General features: G+C 47.9%; 7 protein-coding genes across 7 annotated transcripts; 4 read left to right on the forward strand and 3 right to left on the reverse strand.

Annotated features, from left to right (window-relative positions):
• Positions 1 to 435: 435 nt before the first annotated feature.
• On the reverse strand, positions 436 to 1,973 carry PGRI_046270 (UBX domain-containing protein; the record flags this gene model as incomplete). The annotated part of the gene is made up of 5 exons (XM_040792340.1): positions 436 to 480; positions 536 to 1,520; positions 1,580 to 1,698; positions 1,750 to 1,802; positions 1,859 to 1,973. The coding sequence occupies 5 exons, from the start codon at positions 1,971 to 1,973 to the stop codon at positions 436 to 438; spliced, it is 1,317 nt and encodes a 438-aa protein (XP_040644307.1).
• Positions 1,974 to 2,136: 163 nt separating this feature from the next.
• PGRI_046280 (cytochrome oxidase assembly protein SHY1) lies at positions 2,137 to 3,306 on the forward strand (the record flags this gene model as incomplete). The annotated part of the gene is made up of 4 exons (XM_040792341.1): positions 2,137 to 2,377; positions 2,469 to 2,978; positions 3,040 to 3,145; positions 3,207 to 3,306. 4 exons carry the CDS (start codon positions 2,137 to 2,139, stop codon positions 3,304 to 3,306), a joined length of 957 nt encoding a protein of 318 aa, XP_040644308.1.
• Positions 3,307 to 3,391: 85 nt separating this feature from the next.
• Positions 3,392 to 5,019, reverse strand: PGRI_046290 (uncharacterized protein; the record flags this gene model as incomplete). The annotated part of the gene is made up of 5 exons (XM_040792342.1): positions 3,392 to 3,491; positions 3,547 to 4,074; positions 4,131 to 4,557; positions 4,623 to 4,872; positions 4,936 to 5,019. The coding sequence occupies 5 exons, from the start codon at positions 5,017 to 5,019 to the stop codon at positions 3,392 to 3,394; spliced, it is 1,389 nt and encodes a 462-aa protein (XP_040644309.1).
• Positions 5,020 to 5,363: 344 nt separating this feature from the next.
• Positions 5,364 to 6,408, forward strand: PGRI_046300 (uncharacterized protein; the record flags this gene model as incomplete). The annotated part of the gene is made up of 4 exons (XM_040792343.1): positions 5,364 to 5,685; positions 5,755 to 5,932; positions 6,004 to 6,155; positions 6,230 to 6,408. The coding sequence occupies 4 exons, from the start codon at positions 5,364 to 5,366 to the stop codon at positions 6,406 to 6,408; spliced, it is 831 nt and encodes a 276-aa protein (XP_040644310.1).
• Positions 6,409 to 6,766: 358 nt separating this feature from the next.
• PGRI_046310 (RNA-binding protein) lies at positions 6,767 to 7,942 on the forward strand (the record flags this gene model as incomplete). Its single annotated transcript, XM_040792344.1, has 3 exons — positions 6,767 to 7,286; positions 7,362 to 7,590; positions 7,690 to 7,942. The coding sequence occupies 3 exons, from the start codon at positions 6,767 to 6,769 to the stop codon at positions 7,940 to 7,942; spliced, it is 1,002 nt and encodes a 333-aa protein (XP_040644311.1).
• Positions 7,943 to 8,463: 521 nt separating this feature from the next.
• racA (putative Rho GTPase Rac) lies at positions 8,464 to 9,373 on the reverse strand (the record flags this gene model as incomplete). The annotated part of the gene is made up of 6 exons (XM_040792345.1): positions 8,464 to 8,530; positions 8,599 to 8,831; positions 8,911 to 9,091; positions 9,149 to 9,207; positions 9,260 to 9,292; positions 9,341 to 9,373. The coding sequence occupies 6 exons, from the start codon at positions 9,371 to 9,373 to the stop codon at positions 8,464 to 8,466; spliced, it is 606 nt and encodes a 201-aa protein (XP_040644312.1).
• A 2,342-nt stretch (positions 9,374 to 11,715) lies between these two features.
• On the forward strand, positions 11,716 to 16,417 carry rgd1 (putative Rho GTPase activator (Rgd1); the record flags this gene model as incomplete). Its single annotated transcript, XM_040792346.1, has 14 exons — positions 11,716 to 12,023; positions 12,075 to 12,512; positions 12,569 to 12,834; positions 12,889 to 13,395; positions 13,466 to 13,677; positions 13,943 to 14,113; positions 14,168 to 14,221; positions 14,281 to 14,887; positions 14,945 to 15,153; positions 15,206 to 15,722; positions 15,786 to 15,929; positions 15,998 to 16,092; positions 16,160 to 16,230; positions 16,306 to 16,417. The coding sequence occupies 14 exons, from the start codon at positions 11,716 to 11,718 to the stop codon at positions 16,415 to 16,417; spliced, it is 3,711 nt and encodes a 1,236-aa protein (XP_040644313.1).
• Positions 16,418 to 16,478: the final 61 nt, after the last annotated feature.

Consider the following 16,478-nt stretch of genomic DNA (forward strand, 5'->3'; position numbering starts at 1 on the left):
TACCAATTTGACCATTGGTGATCATAAAGACAGATACCATTTATAGTAATAAGTGATGGAGTTATGGACTTGATGGTCCGTAGCCAAATCTTTCTTTTGCATGGCCATTTCCATATCCCTCTTTGTACTCTATACCATCTCTCCTCGATAAAGGAATCAATGCTTGACTACCAAATCAAGATCGAATGCATGAATTTAACGAACCTCCTACGTTGTAGTCATCCAATGATTGTTTCGACCAAAGCCTGTATAAACCCAAATACGATGAAAAGAGCGTGATAACTTCATGGACAAGGTCACTTATTATGACTATCAACTTTACAGTAACCAGAAAGCGTACAATAGCCAGAGTGTCATAGTACAGAGCGTGGGCGAAACCAATCCATCAACGCCATAGATAAATAATGCAAGAACCCCAAAGCAAAACCGCAGGCCTTATTTATCCTTGTCATCCTGGTTCTTCCTGGGCTCAAAGTTCAACTAAGAAAGATGTTAGCCAATCCCGAACAAGATATTCTCACTTGGCAGCACATACCTGGTTCCCATTGTAGAACTGATTTTTCCCGCGTCCATCTTGCTGGTCCCTCAGTGTCCGGATATTGGGCCCCGTGCTCCTAGGACGTTGCGAAGTGCCAGCAGCCGGAGAGGCCGAAGAGGCGGCTGTATCGCTTGTCGGCGCGGTTGAGCCATATCCAAGGAATGAACCCACAAGACCCGTTGCAGCGCTGGCAGCAGAAGATGCAAGGTTGTAGACGGCAGATATACCACGAACTGGCAAACTACCCGCTGCAGAATAGGCCTCCGTATATGTTGCTACCGGAACCATGACCAGGTTCGCGGTGGAACCAAGCCCTAAGTCTCGGAGAGTTTGTGACTCCTGGGTGGCTGAAAGAGTTTCGCTGGGGAGGGGGGTTAAGATATGTTTGAGATTGTAGGGTCGGTTGTCGCCTTCCATTTTCTGATCAAGCCAAGCCCGTACATCGTTTCGGATGTTCTGGGTGGGTGTAAAGCTAGATCGCACGGAACTTCCATCAAACAGGCGCACTTGTAGCCGGTACTCGGTTGGAGGTCCTCGAGGGACTACGGGTTTTGGCTCTTTGGGTTCGTTCTTTGCAACACCTTTGTCAGCGGGCTTCTTAGAACCCATCGGTGCTTTGCCTTTGATATCTTTATTGCCGGCTTCTTTGGATATTAAGGGGCTTTGAGATGCAGACGCTGCTGATTTGCCAGGTTCTGCAGTTTTCTTGGGTATTTGTTCAACCGGTGATTGTTTCTTGATTGCAATTTCGCTTGCTTGCTTTGAGGGCTGTGCAGATTTGCTGGCACTGGATGGCACCCTAGGCTTGGGTTGGGGCACGACTGATACCGGTGTAGGATTAGTTGAAGCGGCAGGAGTGTCATTTCCTTGTAGTTGCTGTGCAGGATTGGGTGTCTGTTCGTTTTCCAAAGCTGTAATCAATCGACTACGGAAGTCATCTTTCGAGATATCTGGCCCGATGTACTCCTTTAGCGTGCCATTCCTGGAACAAGTCAGCAATTAACACTAGATTGCACATAGGCGTTGCAAGATTGAGCGCACTTGATAAGGACAACAGTCGGAAATTTCGAAATCGGACAGAAAGAGGCAAGGAATCCAGCTTCCTGTGACCCCGCTGTCAAGCGCAATACAACTGCTTTGGCATTGAGTGCTTGCGCAACCTACAGGGAGTCAGATGCCGTCAGATGTTCAATTGTAGCAAGTATATGTACCTCAGCATCACCGAAATAAGCGTCTTCCCATTGAGAGCTCAACTCCTGGTCATCTGTTCAAGTCCAAGATCAGCAACATGTCAGTCAATGCGGGGAGAAAGCCAGCAACCTCTAACAAAGCAAGTGACCGCTTTGGCATCTCTCACTGCAGCAGAAATGCCCTCCTGAAGGGATCCGTTGTAGAAAAGTGTCATGATCGCATTCCGGGAAAGACTTAGGGACATGAGAAGGCCAGTGCGGAGAGACAATGTATAAGATTGGAGAAACCTGGGCGGTCACGGTAACCCCCGATCCCGAAATCCCAACTGCCGCCGCATTTGCAAGAAACTCCAACTTTCACCCCCGTCCAAACCTCAACTCGGTGTTCATATTTTCTAAGCTGTCAATATGCGGCCGATATTTTCTGCTTTGCAGAAGGCATCTGCGAGGGTCTGGACGCCGCCAACTCGGGCCGTTCGATGCCCACGTGTATCATCAAAGATCAATTTCATCAGCGCCAAATATCGCCTACAACAATTCCGCCATATCTCTCAATCGCGCCAGCTGGCTGATGGTCTAAATGTCGTGGACCACCCGGCAAGGCTTGTCCGTGTTAATAAGAAGCATGGACCTGGTCTGATCATTTTGGGTATGTCAATGTCCAATGCTAGATATTCTCGAGAATAATATGTTTCGTGGCCAAGAGACGATTGCTAACTTACCGTTCTACATATCTATAGCTCTGATTCCTATCATCTCATTTGTACTTGGTACATGGCAGGTACAGCGCCTGGACTGGAAAACCAAACTAATGGCCAAATTTGAGGACCGTCTCGTGAAGCCTCCTCTGCCTCTGCCGCCGCGAATTGACCCGGATGCCATTTCAGAGTTCGACTACCGCCGTGTGTATGCTACCGGCCATTTCCGCCATGACAAAGAAATGTTGGTCGGGCCCCGTATGAACGAAGGAGAGGATGGGTTTATCGTGGTGACTCCCCTCGAGCGAGAGGGACAGAGCACCGTACTTGTGAACCGTGGTTGGATTTCAAGGAAATTGAAGGACCAAAAAGACCGGCCTTTGGGTGTGTCCAATGAAGAGGTGACCGTAGAGGGGTTGCTACGAGAACCGTGGAAGAAAAACATGTTTACACCGGAGAACAAGCCGGAGGAGGGAAAGTTCTACTTCCCCGATATCAACCAGATGGCAGAGCTGAGCGGGAGCCAGCCTGTTTGGATTGAGCAGACAATGGGTAAGGAGGCTAGGTTGAATTATCTTGCTAATGCATGGCTAACAATGATTTGCGTTTCCAGTACCTGACCTCCTCGAATCTTATGATCGTGAGGCCAAGGGTATCCCGATCGGCCGCGCCGCCGAGGTAAATTTGAGAAACAATCATTCTCAATACATCTTCACTTGGTAAGTGGGATCCGTTGCTTCATTTCCCTTCCCACTCGAGATTGACGCTCATTCTCTGCAGGTATGGCCTGTCTTTGGCCACGACTATCATGATGTGGATGGTTATCCGGAAGAATCCCAACGAGGCATTGCGCCGAGTTCGCCAAAACCGAAACTGGTAATCGGTAGTGGGATTCCAGCTTTACCTTAGGAAAATTCATTGGCGTTGAAAGCGTTATTTTTCATGGAGATTTTCGTTTTGGACATTCATGGAGGCATGGCCAATCTCATATCTTGCTGAAGTTCTTTGGGTAAATGCTTCTGGGCGAGTGAAAAAACTGTCGTCGAGTTGTTGATATGGCGTTGTCTGGAACAAGTCAGCAATTACTCTCAAGGCATGGTTGGCCCCCAAGGAAACTAACCTTCTCAGCAAAGTGATGACATCGCTCTCATCAATGGTCTTTCGTCCTGCGTGCGTTGAATACGCAGCCAAATCCTGGCTTGCTTGCTCGAAGTACCAAGAGGATGCCTGCTCGATAGCGGCCAGTGTGGCCTTGTTGATTTTTGCCTTTGATCCAGCCCCCGAACGCGCGAAGCGAGTCGCTAGTTTTTTTACCACACCCGCAGGCAAGTTTGGGACAGGAATTCCATGTCGTGAAATCTTTTTTTGCTTGCCCTGGGCTGGAACAGCTTCGTCTCGCAATCCACCTCCAACAATCCCAGGGCTCTCACTTGGGGACTCTGCGGGTGGGAAGTCGAGTCCGAAACCAAGATCACCTCCAACGTCATCATCGTCGTCGTCTGATGGAGCTGGGGGTGGCTCCGCGGTGGACAGTTCGAAATCCTCCATATCGTTCATATCTCCGGCAGTGGGATCTTCAAGCGGAGCAGCCGCAGGAGATGGAAAGTTAAGGTCAAAATGGAAGCGGCCCAGGTCTTCCGTCTCTCCCCTATATGTGATATTAGCCAAGTTTTATAATAGACAATCCAACACTTGAATACCCACCCTCTATCAAAGTCACCACCACTAATCATTGTATCCTCTGCCTCATCATCCTCGCCCATAATGCCAGTTTCATCTGCGTCATCGCTCTCTAATCGTGTCTCATCAAAATCTCCACTGATTCTGCCGGTAGCCCGGCTCATCATTGATAACCGGTCCCGGTCTCGGATACTGGCGTCGCGAGGGTATTCGACAGACTGATAAGTAATATCCACATCATCCTCTGCAAAGGCGAGAGACATTCTCGGGGGGTGCATTTCAGGACTCGCTTCTTCGCCTTCTTCCTCGGACTCCTGAATAGGCAGAGATAAGCGTGGCCGCTCGATTTCTGGCTCATTATCAAGCTGCTCAAATTCATCAATTGGCTCTTCGATGGGCTCGGACTTCTCCTGTGGCGAGGACCGGATAGGTTGAGATACAGGAGCAAGTGCTAAGACCGGTCCGAATAATTCAGTTCAATTCTTCGTGCCGAATGGTATATAGTGAAGCTCTTACCTCTGCCCAGGTTTCTAAGGATATCGAATGTAGTCTCCCGGTGCATTCTGCCGCTTCGTCGGCGATCGCGACCAGGGGTATTTGCTGCTCGTTGTTGCCGGGCGCGAAGTCCGTACGGTGTTGTTGGCGCACCCACACCCCGAGCACGCGGTGTATATCGAGAGGCAGATCGTTGGGTACCTGGGGTGGCTGCGGTAACAAGTCGACTGGGTGTAAGAGGGTAGCGTGTATGACTAGGGAGACGTTGGAGCTGTAGGTTGATGATACGGTCAGCAATTTTCCAACCCCTCAAAAGGTAAGGGATGGCACTCACTCCGGTCAATGTTGTATCCCCAGACGGGGTAGCAGTCCCAAATGGTGACCGATGCCCACGCGCATTTGGGGTAGAAGTAGACATGACTTGGTGTGTTTTCCTTCAGTGAGAGAAGTACAACTATATCATGCAAGATATACTAAGTCCCATATGTGATCACCACAACTGTAAAATCCCAGATCAACTGGACGAACAGTAAATTACCTACAAGATTAACATTGATGTTCGTCTTCCAAGGTTCCAAGGTTGTCGCGTCTCGAAACAACAATTGCGGGCCAATGCGTGATTGGTCCCTTCTTATCGATAAGATTGGCTGATTCAGCCGGCTTTTTTTTGCGCAACGAAGTCTCAATGCGATTTGCATTTACCAATTGAAGCTTACAATACTCGGAAGATTATTTTGTCAAGTTTATCTGGCTATCATCACAATGGCTGATACAAACGCCCCCAAAGGACTTGCCAATAAGCTCCAAAACAAGCGCAAGAGACAAGCCGACGATGCTGCTCCCAAGCAAGAAAATCCCGAGACAGGCAAACCCGCAGAGGGATCAAGCAAGAAAAAGCAGAAGAAGAGCATAAACAAAAAGAAGCAGGCTGAACACGAAGAGCAGCAGTCAACGCGCAAAGACGGTATTGATGAGTCGATTGGCAAGATGGACGGCCGGTTGTTGGGCGATCACTTCGCGAAGAAGGCCAAAAGACACGAGAAGGAGCTCTCTGCTGTTGAGCTGAGTGATCTTTCAGTCCCAGGTACATATACTTCCTATTGTTCTGTCGACCAAGGCCGAGTGGTATCATAGACATTAACGAATCTCATAGACTCTGCATTCCTCGATACCTCTTCGTTCACCTCCAGTCGAAAGCTAGAGCAACTTCCCGAATTCCTCAAGACGTTCAGTCCCAAGGGTTGCGACCTATCAAAGTCGTCTGAGAAGAACGGCACACCTCATACATTAGTCATTTCGGGTGCTGCTCTGCGATCCGCTGATGTTGTACGGTAAGTGGATAAAGTTCCAACCTTTTTTCTTGGTATTAGTTGAAGCTAGGGCTGACAATTGATGTTACTAGGGCACTACGCTCCTTCCAGACCAAGGAGAGCATTGTAGGCAAGTTGTTCGCAAAGCACATCAAGCTGGAGGAATCAAAGCAGTTCCTTCAACGTGCTCGGTCTGGTATCGGGGCTGGAACCCCAACCAGAATATCTGATTTGATCGAGTCTGGTGAGTTTGCTCGGTTGCTATCTATAGATAGCTCTATTTCCCCATATATACATATGCTGATATCGATCTTCTAGGAACTCTCAACCTGGAGGAGCTGGAGCGCATTGTCATTGATGGATCACACGTTGACCAGAAGCAACGAGGCATCTTTGACATGAAGGACACGCATATGCCGCTGTTGAAGCTGCTTACTCGGCCGGAACTGCGTGAGCGCTATGGAGCGAAGAAGGGTGTGAAGATCTTGGTGTTCTAATTCAACAGAGAGTTGATCACTAAAATTTATACTGATATATGATTTGAGTACATGCAAACTTGACTGGATGTATGCATACAATTGTTTAGTATGGTGTGTATTTAATTTGCAAGCTACTAGTAAAAACCAAGGCCTTATCAGGAAGCTTGTATTCACCGCTTCCTGAAACACGGCAAAAATAAATTTCACTTTTCTCTCCGCCCGACTTTTTTTTTGGAGCTTGAGTCTCGTTGCGCTGCAAACTATCTTCACCTCTTTTTTATTTCCCCCAACATCCCAAGAATTCCTTTCGTCTTGTGTTATTCCCGTCTCACAATTGTCCCTTTTCATCACAACATCAACCCTACACACCACCACAATGGGCGATAAGCGCAAACTCGTGCAGGATGAGGTGATCGAGCCTGAGGGCAAGAAGATGAAGAAGGAGAAGAAAGACAAGAAAGACAAGAAGGAGAAGAAGGAGAAGCGCAAGTTGGATGAAGAGTCTGAGGTTGTTGCTCCTGCCGAAACTGCTGCCCTGGCACAGGAAGAGGTGAAGGAGAAGAAGGAAAAGAAGGAAAAGAAGGGAAAGAAGGAGAAGAAGGAGAAGAAGGAGAAGAAGAACAAGTCCGAAAAGGAGGAGCCCAAGGCCGAGGAGGCCGATGCTAAGCCTGCTCCTCCCTCCGAAGACGCTATGGATGTTGACGTGACCCCTGCCGAGAAGGTGGACGCCGATAAGAAGGAGAAGAAGGACAAGAAGAAGGAGAAAAAAGAGAAAAAGCAGAAGAAGGAAAAGAAGGAGACCGCTGAACCCGTGGCTAAGACCGAAGAAGAACCTACTACTGAATCCGCGGAGGCTGAGCAAGCCCCAAAGAGTTCCCGCTTCATCTGCTTTGTCGGTATGTGATTTCAATCCATATGGACTATCTCGAAACAAGGACATAGGACTAATCAAAGCATATTCGCACATGCAGGCAACCTTCCCTACTCCGCCAACCATGAGTCCTTGAGCAAGCACTTCGAGAAGAACCCCCCGGCCACAATCCGCGTCGCCACCAAGAAAGAAGCCCCCACTAAATGCCGCGGCTTTGCATTCATTGAGTTTGACAACTATGACCGCATGAAGACTTGCCTCAAGCTGTACCACCACTCCACCTTCGACGACGGAAAGTACCCTCCCCGACGCATGAACGTCGAGCTGACGTGAGTTATCACCCTCCCAATTGGAGCAGATGATCATCATTTCATCTTCTCCAAGCAAGAATGTCCAAATGCAATAGACTGTTTACTAAATACCAATAGTGCTGGCGGCGGCGGCGCTAAGTCCGAACATCGCAATGCTAAGATCCAGGCCAAGAACGAGAAGCTTAACGAGGAGCGCCAGCGCCAGGCCAAGGATATCCAGAAGGATAAGAGGAAGCACGAGAAGAAGGCTGCCCCGGCTGGCGGCTCTGGTGCCAACGCTGCTACCATGGACGGCGCAGCTGACAACTCTGCCAGCGCTGACAACGATCAGTGGGCTGGTCTGCACCCTAGCCGTAGAGGCCGTGTTTAAACCAACAAAAACCGTCGGCTCACTACTATGGTCTACTTTTTTAAGGGTTTCAACTCGTTGGATCAGAACAGTGTACAGGAAGGTGTCCGGAGCATCTGCAGGCAGCTGGACATTTTGATAGCCATGCATTCCCGGGAGCATCAGATTTGGCCTGTTTTTCTATGTTCCAAAAAAGTACTTACTTCATGTCTCTATACCTTGATTTTGAAGATACCAATTCATTTGTTCTTTTCTGTGCTTCCCGACAAACATTCCCCAAGTGGGCATATATCATAACTACATAATCTCGGCGTGAAGAACATCGCGAATGAATTGGGACAGACTATGAACAAAGGCCAAAAGGGCAAAGACAGGAAATATTCCCAAGAAAAACGGTCAATGGATTTCATCACAAAACAGGACTGAGAGGCCGGCGAATTAAAAAAAAAAAGCCTCTAACTACCCAGACGCCGTATTAACTATATATTATTCATTATAGCATACGAGAACATGGGAGACGAGTCAAGTCAAACAAACGTGCTCTACAAGATACTGCATTTGACTCCCTTCCTCCCGGATTTCGTAGCGGGACGGGGATTGAGAACGGCCCTGTGACGTAGGGTTAGAAAAAAAGAACCGATATATGCAAGTCTCTCGGGGAAAGAGTGGTAACACACCGGATGGCTTCGTCGAACACGCTCTTCAAGTTGCGTTGTGTCAACGCCGAACACTCCAGGTACTTATGTGCACGAATTTCCTTAGCAACGGCCAGAGCTTGTTCGTAGGAGACGGTCTCCATCTTGCGTGCGCGTAGGGCTTCCGTAGTCGCGCGGTCGTCCCTCAGATCGAGTTTCGTACCGACGAGGATGATGGGGACATTTGGGGCATGGTGTTCGATTTCGGGGAACCACTGCAAGCGGGGAACAGTTAGTCGCATAGAAATATAGAGAGCTTATTAGTTGCCTTGGGTGTGTTCGGTCCATTCGTACCTTCGCTTTGACGTTATCGAATGATGGGGGGCTGACGATGGAGAAGCAGATCAAAAAGACATCGGTTTGAGGGTAGGATAACGGCCTCAGGCGATCGTAATCCTCTTGTCCAGCAGTATCCCACAATCCCAGGCTGATCGGCCGGCCGTCAACCATCACACTAGCCGTGTAGTTGTCAAAGCTGTAATGGAATCAATGTCCGTTCGAGATTCAGGGTTTCGCATTGAGGGGTACGAACACAGTAGGGATGTATTCTCCTGGGAAAGCATTTGTTGTGTACGAGATCAGAAGACATGTCTATAGAATTAAATGTTAGTATCGCATGACCAGGGGTCGTCGGGGTACTAACCTTGCCAACTGCACCATCACCAGTCACCACACACTACAATCAATTAGCCGTGCATCCCTGTGGATCGGATCAATTGCCCACCTTCAGTGACTGAGTAGCCGGACCCGTCGCCATATCGCAAAAATGTAGAATCAAACCAAATCAAAGGGATAAAATAAACGTAGCAGAAGGGGTATCTTCAGGACATTAGCTTTAGCTTCAGGGGCTTTGAGAAAGAGGCTGGAGCTAAGGGAAAAAGAGGGGGTGGGAAAGATGTGGAGACGAAAATGGGATGAAAGGAGATTTTGGATCAGAAACTCACCAAGCAAAAAAAAAAAATTATAGAGAGAAGAAGAAAGAGAAGAGGGCGAGAGAAAAAAAAAAGGAAATCAGACTAGTTCCTTAGCAAAAGTGTCAGATTATATTATTTTTCTATATTGAAATCCCCCTCAAAAAAAACAGGCACTAAATAATTAATCTAAATAAGATATAGAGATATATAGTTCTTATTATATATCTCTATAAACAGAACATATTTTTTATTTATTTATGATAGGATCACATTTCTCAGAACTTCTCACAGACCTCTTGATCTTTCACTAATGCACCAATCGCATGACAATTAAATCACGAGTGACGCCGGGAGATGGTTTGGCGTTTTACTTCAATATCGAATCAAAAAAAAAAAAAATGAACCCCAGTACTTATGTATCCTATTTATATCTAACCCCTCCTTAACCCTTGGACCCTATAGTCGCGATACGCCCGAAAGGAACCCACCTGCCCTAATCTCCGAGGGTTTGGCCAACAAAGTGGGTAGTTTTCCTGCAAAGGATTGAAAATAAGGTGATTTAACGTGGGTCTGGACCGCTGACTGGTTCTTATATCTGTCGTAAAATTAGGATCTTGAAAAATTGTGGCGAACTATCTGTAGATCGTGCCGAGGTACCTCCACATGGGGACCAAATGAGAGTATATACTCTCGACTTACCTCTCAACAATCACAATTTCATTCTTGTCCTTGATTTGAAAGGCATAGTAGAGCAGTGTATCAGGTTCGTGTTCTTGCACTTGTTTGATGACTTCGGTTACAAGAGTAGCTACCTGGTGTATGTTAGCTAATTGGACTGCTAAATCCGTAGATAAGTATGAGGGCTAACTTCTTCAAACTTCTCTGGCTTTGGAGATAAAACTGCGGTGACGTTGATTTCAGACATGACCTATTGAATTGTTAACCTTGAAGTAGCACTGGCAACTATAGAACAACGTACTTTTTTTTTTTTTTTTCAAAGTTAGGATTCAAAGGTATTTAGGTGTTTAGATCGGATATTGAAATGATAACTTTGGGGGAATTGGAGAGTTAAATATGTAAAAGATGTATCCTGGAGCCCTAGACAACATTGAAGATCATATAATCCACATCAACCTCGGGCCATGGGAAGTGGGGCATAAAGTCCAAACAAATGTATGACATTTTATACAAAGTACGAAATACATATTCATAGCTTCGATATATTGAATATCAGCTATTCTAGCTCTGTTGGGCTAACGCGGATATATATAGTTAAAGCTGTTAAAAAACAATGGATGTTTATTATATACTGATATACTTTTTTTTAATATATATACACTTCAGCTGATAATAAGACAATATGCAATATAGACTATTCAATGGTTAATAGTAGCTTAACTACACCACAAAGCACATTATAGAGAAGTATTCAAATCCTTATATGTTGTAGTTCAACACCCTGAGACCATGGACCTCGGGAACGTGAGAGATTATATAATCAGATGAATCAGCAACCGCCGAGATTCGTTCTCAGCATCAAATCTCCCGCAAATCAACGTCCTCAATGAGCAGATAAATTCCCCACTTCCCCCTTCAGCGGGCCGATTTCTCCGATTTACGGCACATGGACTCCAGCACTCGTTCACGTTTCGTGGGGTTTTATACCGGCTGAACACAGGCTGATCTCGATGGATTTGGGGTATCGGAACATACTGGCACCGGATGGGCCGCATTACTCAATCCCCCCGAGCGACTTTCGGTCCCCCACATTACCCCGGCCAGCCCCGGTTATCGATTTCATGCAGAGAAGCTCGGAATCTTGCGATATGGAGAAGACCCCGCCAGTCACGGGCAAGCGCCGGGGTGGTAGCCGGAAAGCCTGTAATGAATGTAAGCAGCAAAAGGTGAGTCATTTGCATGTCTCCAATTACTATGCAATTTTATCCAAACCAACCCCCGATCGCATTGGGTCTCCGACAATCGCCGCTGATACCTCAAACCCTGATAGTTGAGATGTGATATTGTTCAAACGCCAGCTGCGGCCTGTTCACGTTGTCGCAGGCTTGGGATAGACTGTAAAGTTGAACAGTCCTTCAAGCGCATTTCTAAAAGAAGGTAAATCTTTTTGTTTTCTGCTTTTCCCTCTGACATCGTATTGACTCCCCTTCACAGGCGCAATGCCGAAATGGAAAAGGAGATCGCAGATCTCCGCCGCCGCCTGGGACCAAATTCGGATCATGAGCAAGGCGTAGAGCCTCATGGATCCCATGCAGGCGATGACATATCTCATTGTTCAGAGGATGTCTTTGCTAGGCGTGACTCGGCCGCGATTGATCAATCCCGACCTGTTTCGGTGCCGGTTGAAGCCCACTCATCTATAGCAACTCCTTTAACTATGAAAAGGGATGGTTCTATTATATCACAGGATGAGGGCCAGTGGAGACTGGAAGATATCTGTCTTTCTAGAGCCCGAGTTCTTCGACTATATGAACAGTATGCGCTCTTCATTTCTTTGGCCTGGTCCTGCCATTAACATCTGCATAGATATTTTACTTATTATCACCCCTTTCTTCCTCTTTTGAACCCACCCAAGCCTCCAGAGGTGTATCTCAACCGATGCCCTCTTTTGGCGTGGACTATGATCTGTGTTGCGAGTCGACGGTCTCAATATGAGCCTGGGCTCTTGAGCGCACTGTCCGGACCCTTTAGCAGACTGCTTTGGTCAACCATTACCAGTGTCCCGCAAGACTACCGGGTGGTCAAGGCCCTTTGTGTTCTGTGTACATGGCCTCTTCCAACTACAAGCCAGCGCACTGATGCAACCTTCATGCTGAGTGGCTTGATGATGCAGATTGCTATGCAGCTTGGACTACATCGTCCGGTTCAAGCGGAAGAGTTCACAACATTCCGCATGGAAGTGCAAGGCGAAGCTTTAAAGGATCGACTACATACATGGGTCATTTGCAACATCGTGGCTCAAAAGTGAGTAACCTTTCGATATATAGCTGTTCATCATATACTGATTGAGGGTTCGGCAGTGTTGCGACTGGTTATGGCCAGCCACCGAGCACAATATACGACTGGGCCCTTGAGCCTGCCTCTTTGAGGGATGCCGACTACCGGCTTCCCGATGACCTGGCCATTCGGTTACGCATCGAAAAATTCTGCGACCGGGTGACCAAGGCATTATACAGTAGTAAACCGGAGCCTGCGGACTTTATCAGTGCCGACAAGCTCGTGGTTGTGCAGGTTTTGGAAAGTGAACTCCGAGACATGGATGTCGAATTTGACGGAAAAATTTCCGGTAAGTTGTTGTCGTTTCGTTCTAATTTGGCGCGCCGCTTATACTCGTATTAAGCCATCAACACGATCCATCTCCGTGCTGCAGAATTGCACTTCCGATATTTCATGTTTTTGGGGTCTACTGCACGAAGCGACGATCTGATCAAACTTTTCCTTGCAACAACCTCTTTCCTTGGCCGAGTACTTGATCTCGAAACCTCGCCAGGTGAATTGATCGGTCACTCCACCAACTATATTCTTCAAATGATTGTATCGGCCGCTTTCGCTCTCATGAAGTTGCTGAAGAGCAGCTTCAGCCGACACCTCGATTTCAACCATGGCAAGCTACTGTTCAACGGTGCGATCTCAGCAATTCGCCGAATTAGTGTCATGGATCATGATCGTCCTATCCGTCTTGCAGACATCCTTGCTCAGATGTGGAATGCTACGAGCCTAGAGCCCGCCGAAGAAGATGCTCTACAACTCAAAGTCCGCTGCCGCATGAGCATGAGCCATGTGTATGATACAGTTTGGCGCTGGCGACAACGGTTCCGACCGGTCAAAAGCCTCGAGGAAATGCAAGGTAAGATTTCCTTTCTTGACCCCCCCTTTTATTTGTTTTCTTCTAGTTTCTAAAGAATCTCTTTGTACAGCCGCTGCCATAGCAGCGAACCAAGATATACTAGGTCCGACAGGACACATGACGCGGCAACAGCAGGATAGTTCTCTAGAGGACCAATCCTTGATGATGCCCGCTCAGTTTGATGAAGGCGGGGCATTTTTCAGCGAATCTGGGTTCTCGGAAGTCTTTGATTCCCTCAATTGGGTCTTTGATGGCATTCCCGACTCTTTCGTCGCACCTCCGGTTTTATAGAAGCCACTGTGTATAAATGATGTTATTGATTCATAGCGACGATACCAGAATAAAAAGTGATTTTTATGTTTGTATAGTATATGTTGTAGAACAATATAATTAAATGTATGAAGCCCAAGGACATTCCTATTTCGTTTCAGCCCGAAAACTAAGAAGGCTGCAGCATTTCCCGTTGGCCTCCCTGACGACATTAGTGGCCCGTGAGGCTTTCCGTTCCCCCCTCTAATTAACTTCTCTTTCTTGACATTCACTCAAGTTTAAGACTCTTTCCATGTCGGATCAAGCCCTACACGAATCCGCGGCCCTACAGCTCTCCGATGTGCCTCCGAGTCCCGGTCGCTCATCCCCTAACGGGGAGACCCAGCCGGGCCACGAAGCCATCTCAGACGAGTTGAAAGCCCGCTTAGACAAAGTTATCTACTCCGATGTGAGATCCACCGGGCGCACATTAAGAAACCCAATTATATTAATCATTGAGTAGATCGGCATAACCACCCTCTTGACTCGGTTGAAGCAAAGCGTGGCCTCAGCCAAGGTTCGTAGTCGCAAAAGGACTCCAACTACGATCGCAAACGCTGATACCTTATCTACTAGGATTTCTCAACCTTCCTGAAAAAGCGAGGGACCCTCGAAGAAGAGCACGCCCAAGGCCTGAGAAAACTGTCCCGCGTGATCAACGATGCGTCGCAACGCCCCGAGAACCGACAAGGAACGTACAGTTCTAGCTACAAGGACATCCACCGAATTCAGGAGCGCATGGTCGATCATGGCCTCCAATTTGCTGTCTCTCTCCACGAGATGTCCGATGGCCTGCACGAGCTTGCCGCCAACATCGAGCGCGGCCGCAAGCAATGGAAACAGACAGGTTTAGCTGCGGAGAAGAGGGTCGCCGATGCAGAATCGCTGGCGGAGAAGGCAAAGGCCAAGTATGAGTCGTTGGCAGAGCAGTATGACCGTGTTCGCACGGGAGACAAGCATGGTGGAAAGTTCGGCCTTAAGGGTCACAAATCTGCGGCGCAGCACGAGGAGGAGTTGCTGCGCAAGGTCCAGAATGCGGATAGCGATTATGGGTCCAAGGTCCAGGCTGCTCAAGCAGCGCGCCAGGAGCTAGTATCTACACACCGACCTCAGGCTGTACACAATCTTCAGCAGTTGATCGCTGAGTGTGATTCGGGTTTGACGCTGCAACAGCAGAAGTTCGGTATGTGCGATTCCTTCAGGTTTCATTGTGTACTGTTCATCGGCTTATCATTTGCAGCTACTTTCAACGAGAAACTACTCCTGGGTCAAGGTCTCTGCGTTAGCCCTTTGAAGACCGATGGGAATAACGGACCATTAGCACCTAAGAGTCTTGCCGATGTTATTCGCCAAGTCGATAACCAGAGAGATCTCCACGAGTTCATTTTGAGCCATGAAGGAAACCCGGGAGCCGTGGCTTCAGAACAGGTCAAATATGAGCGCCACCCTGTAAGCCCTGCATTATTCCTCGATTGCTCCGTTATACTAACACATTGATCAGACACTCGGTGGTGCTGGGGCTATTTCTTCTTCTGCCTCTGCCTCTGCTCCTGCTGCGGCACCTTCTCAAACAAGCACTCAAAATAAGCGCGTGTCAATCATGCCGCAGACATTCACTTCGAATAATACTTCTTCGCCGGCGCTTCAGCCACTGCATAGCGGTGACCGATTGCCGCAGTCACCTTATCCTCCGGAGAAGACCTTCACTCCGCCCCCAGCTGGCACACCTCCATATCCAGTCTCAGGGCCGCATGCTCCGGAACCTGCTCCTCAAATTCAGGTGCCAATGGCAGGACCTCCTCCAATGGACAGGAATTTCCAATCGAATCTTCCTCCGTTGAAGCCAGTGTTCGGTGTTTCGCTGAACGACCTGTACGCCCGGGATGGAACAGCAGTTCCGTTCATTGTGTACCAGTGCTTCCAAGCAGTTGAGCTGTTCGGTCTGGATATGGAGGGCATCTATCGACTTTCCGGTAGTGCCAATCATATCAGCCATATGAAAGCTGTGTTTGACAATGGTAAGCTGATCAGATACCTAAGGAATTATGGACAGCTTGCTAATCCTACTCTCCTATGAATAGACTCCTCGCAAGTCGACTTCACAAACCCGGAGAACTTCTACCATGATGTCAACAGTGTGGCAGGACTTGTGAAGCAATTCTTCAGGGACCTCCCCGACCCTCTGTTCACTACTCAGCTCTACCAACAGTTTGTTGACGCCGCTCGTAAGTAGTGTTCATGCCATGGAGAGAGTACATAATCTCGTATTTTCAAGGAACTAACAATGAAATAGGCCTCGACGATGACATCCAACGTCGAGACTCGATGCACGCCCTTATTAACAGTCTGCCCGATGCCCACTATGCTACTCTCCGAGCCATTATTCTGGTACTATTTATTCCCCACAAAAAATTAGTCTTTGTGTCCATCCAGATACTAATCCAGTCCATCGCAGCATCTCAACAAGATCCAAGAGCACTATACCCAGAACCGCATGAACGCGGGCAATTTAGCTATTTGCTTCGGGTATGTTCTTGCACATTTGACATCCTATACAAACCGGGATTTTACCAGAGACAGACCCGCTAATTCTCTTTATAGACCAACCCTCATGGGCGCCAATACCGGTGGCAATATTGCCGATGCTGGGTGGCAGGTCCGTGTCGTCGAGACAATCCTGAATAACACATTCCAGATCTTCGACGATGACTGATCAATTCGCTCCCCGGCCGCTCCTAGCTTCTTTCTTATTTTCTTTCAATATGAGCGTTGGT

Source organism: Penicillium griseofulvum (assembly GCF_001561935.1).
Source record: "Penicillium griseofulvum strain PG3 chromosome Unknown contig_84, whole genome shotgun sequence".
In the NCBI taxonomy this organism is placed as follows: Eukaryota; Fungi; Ascomycota; class Eurotiomycetes; order Eurotiales; family Aspergillaceae; genus Penicillium; species Penicillium griseofulvum.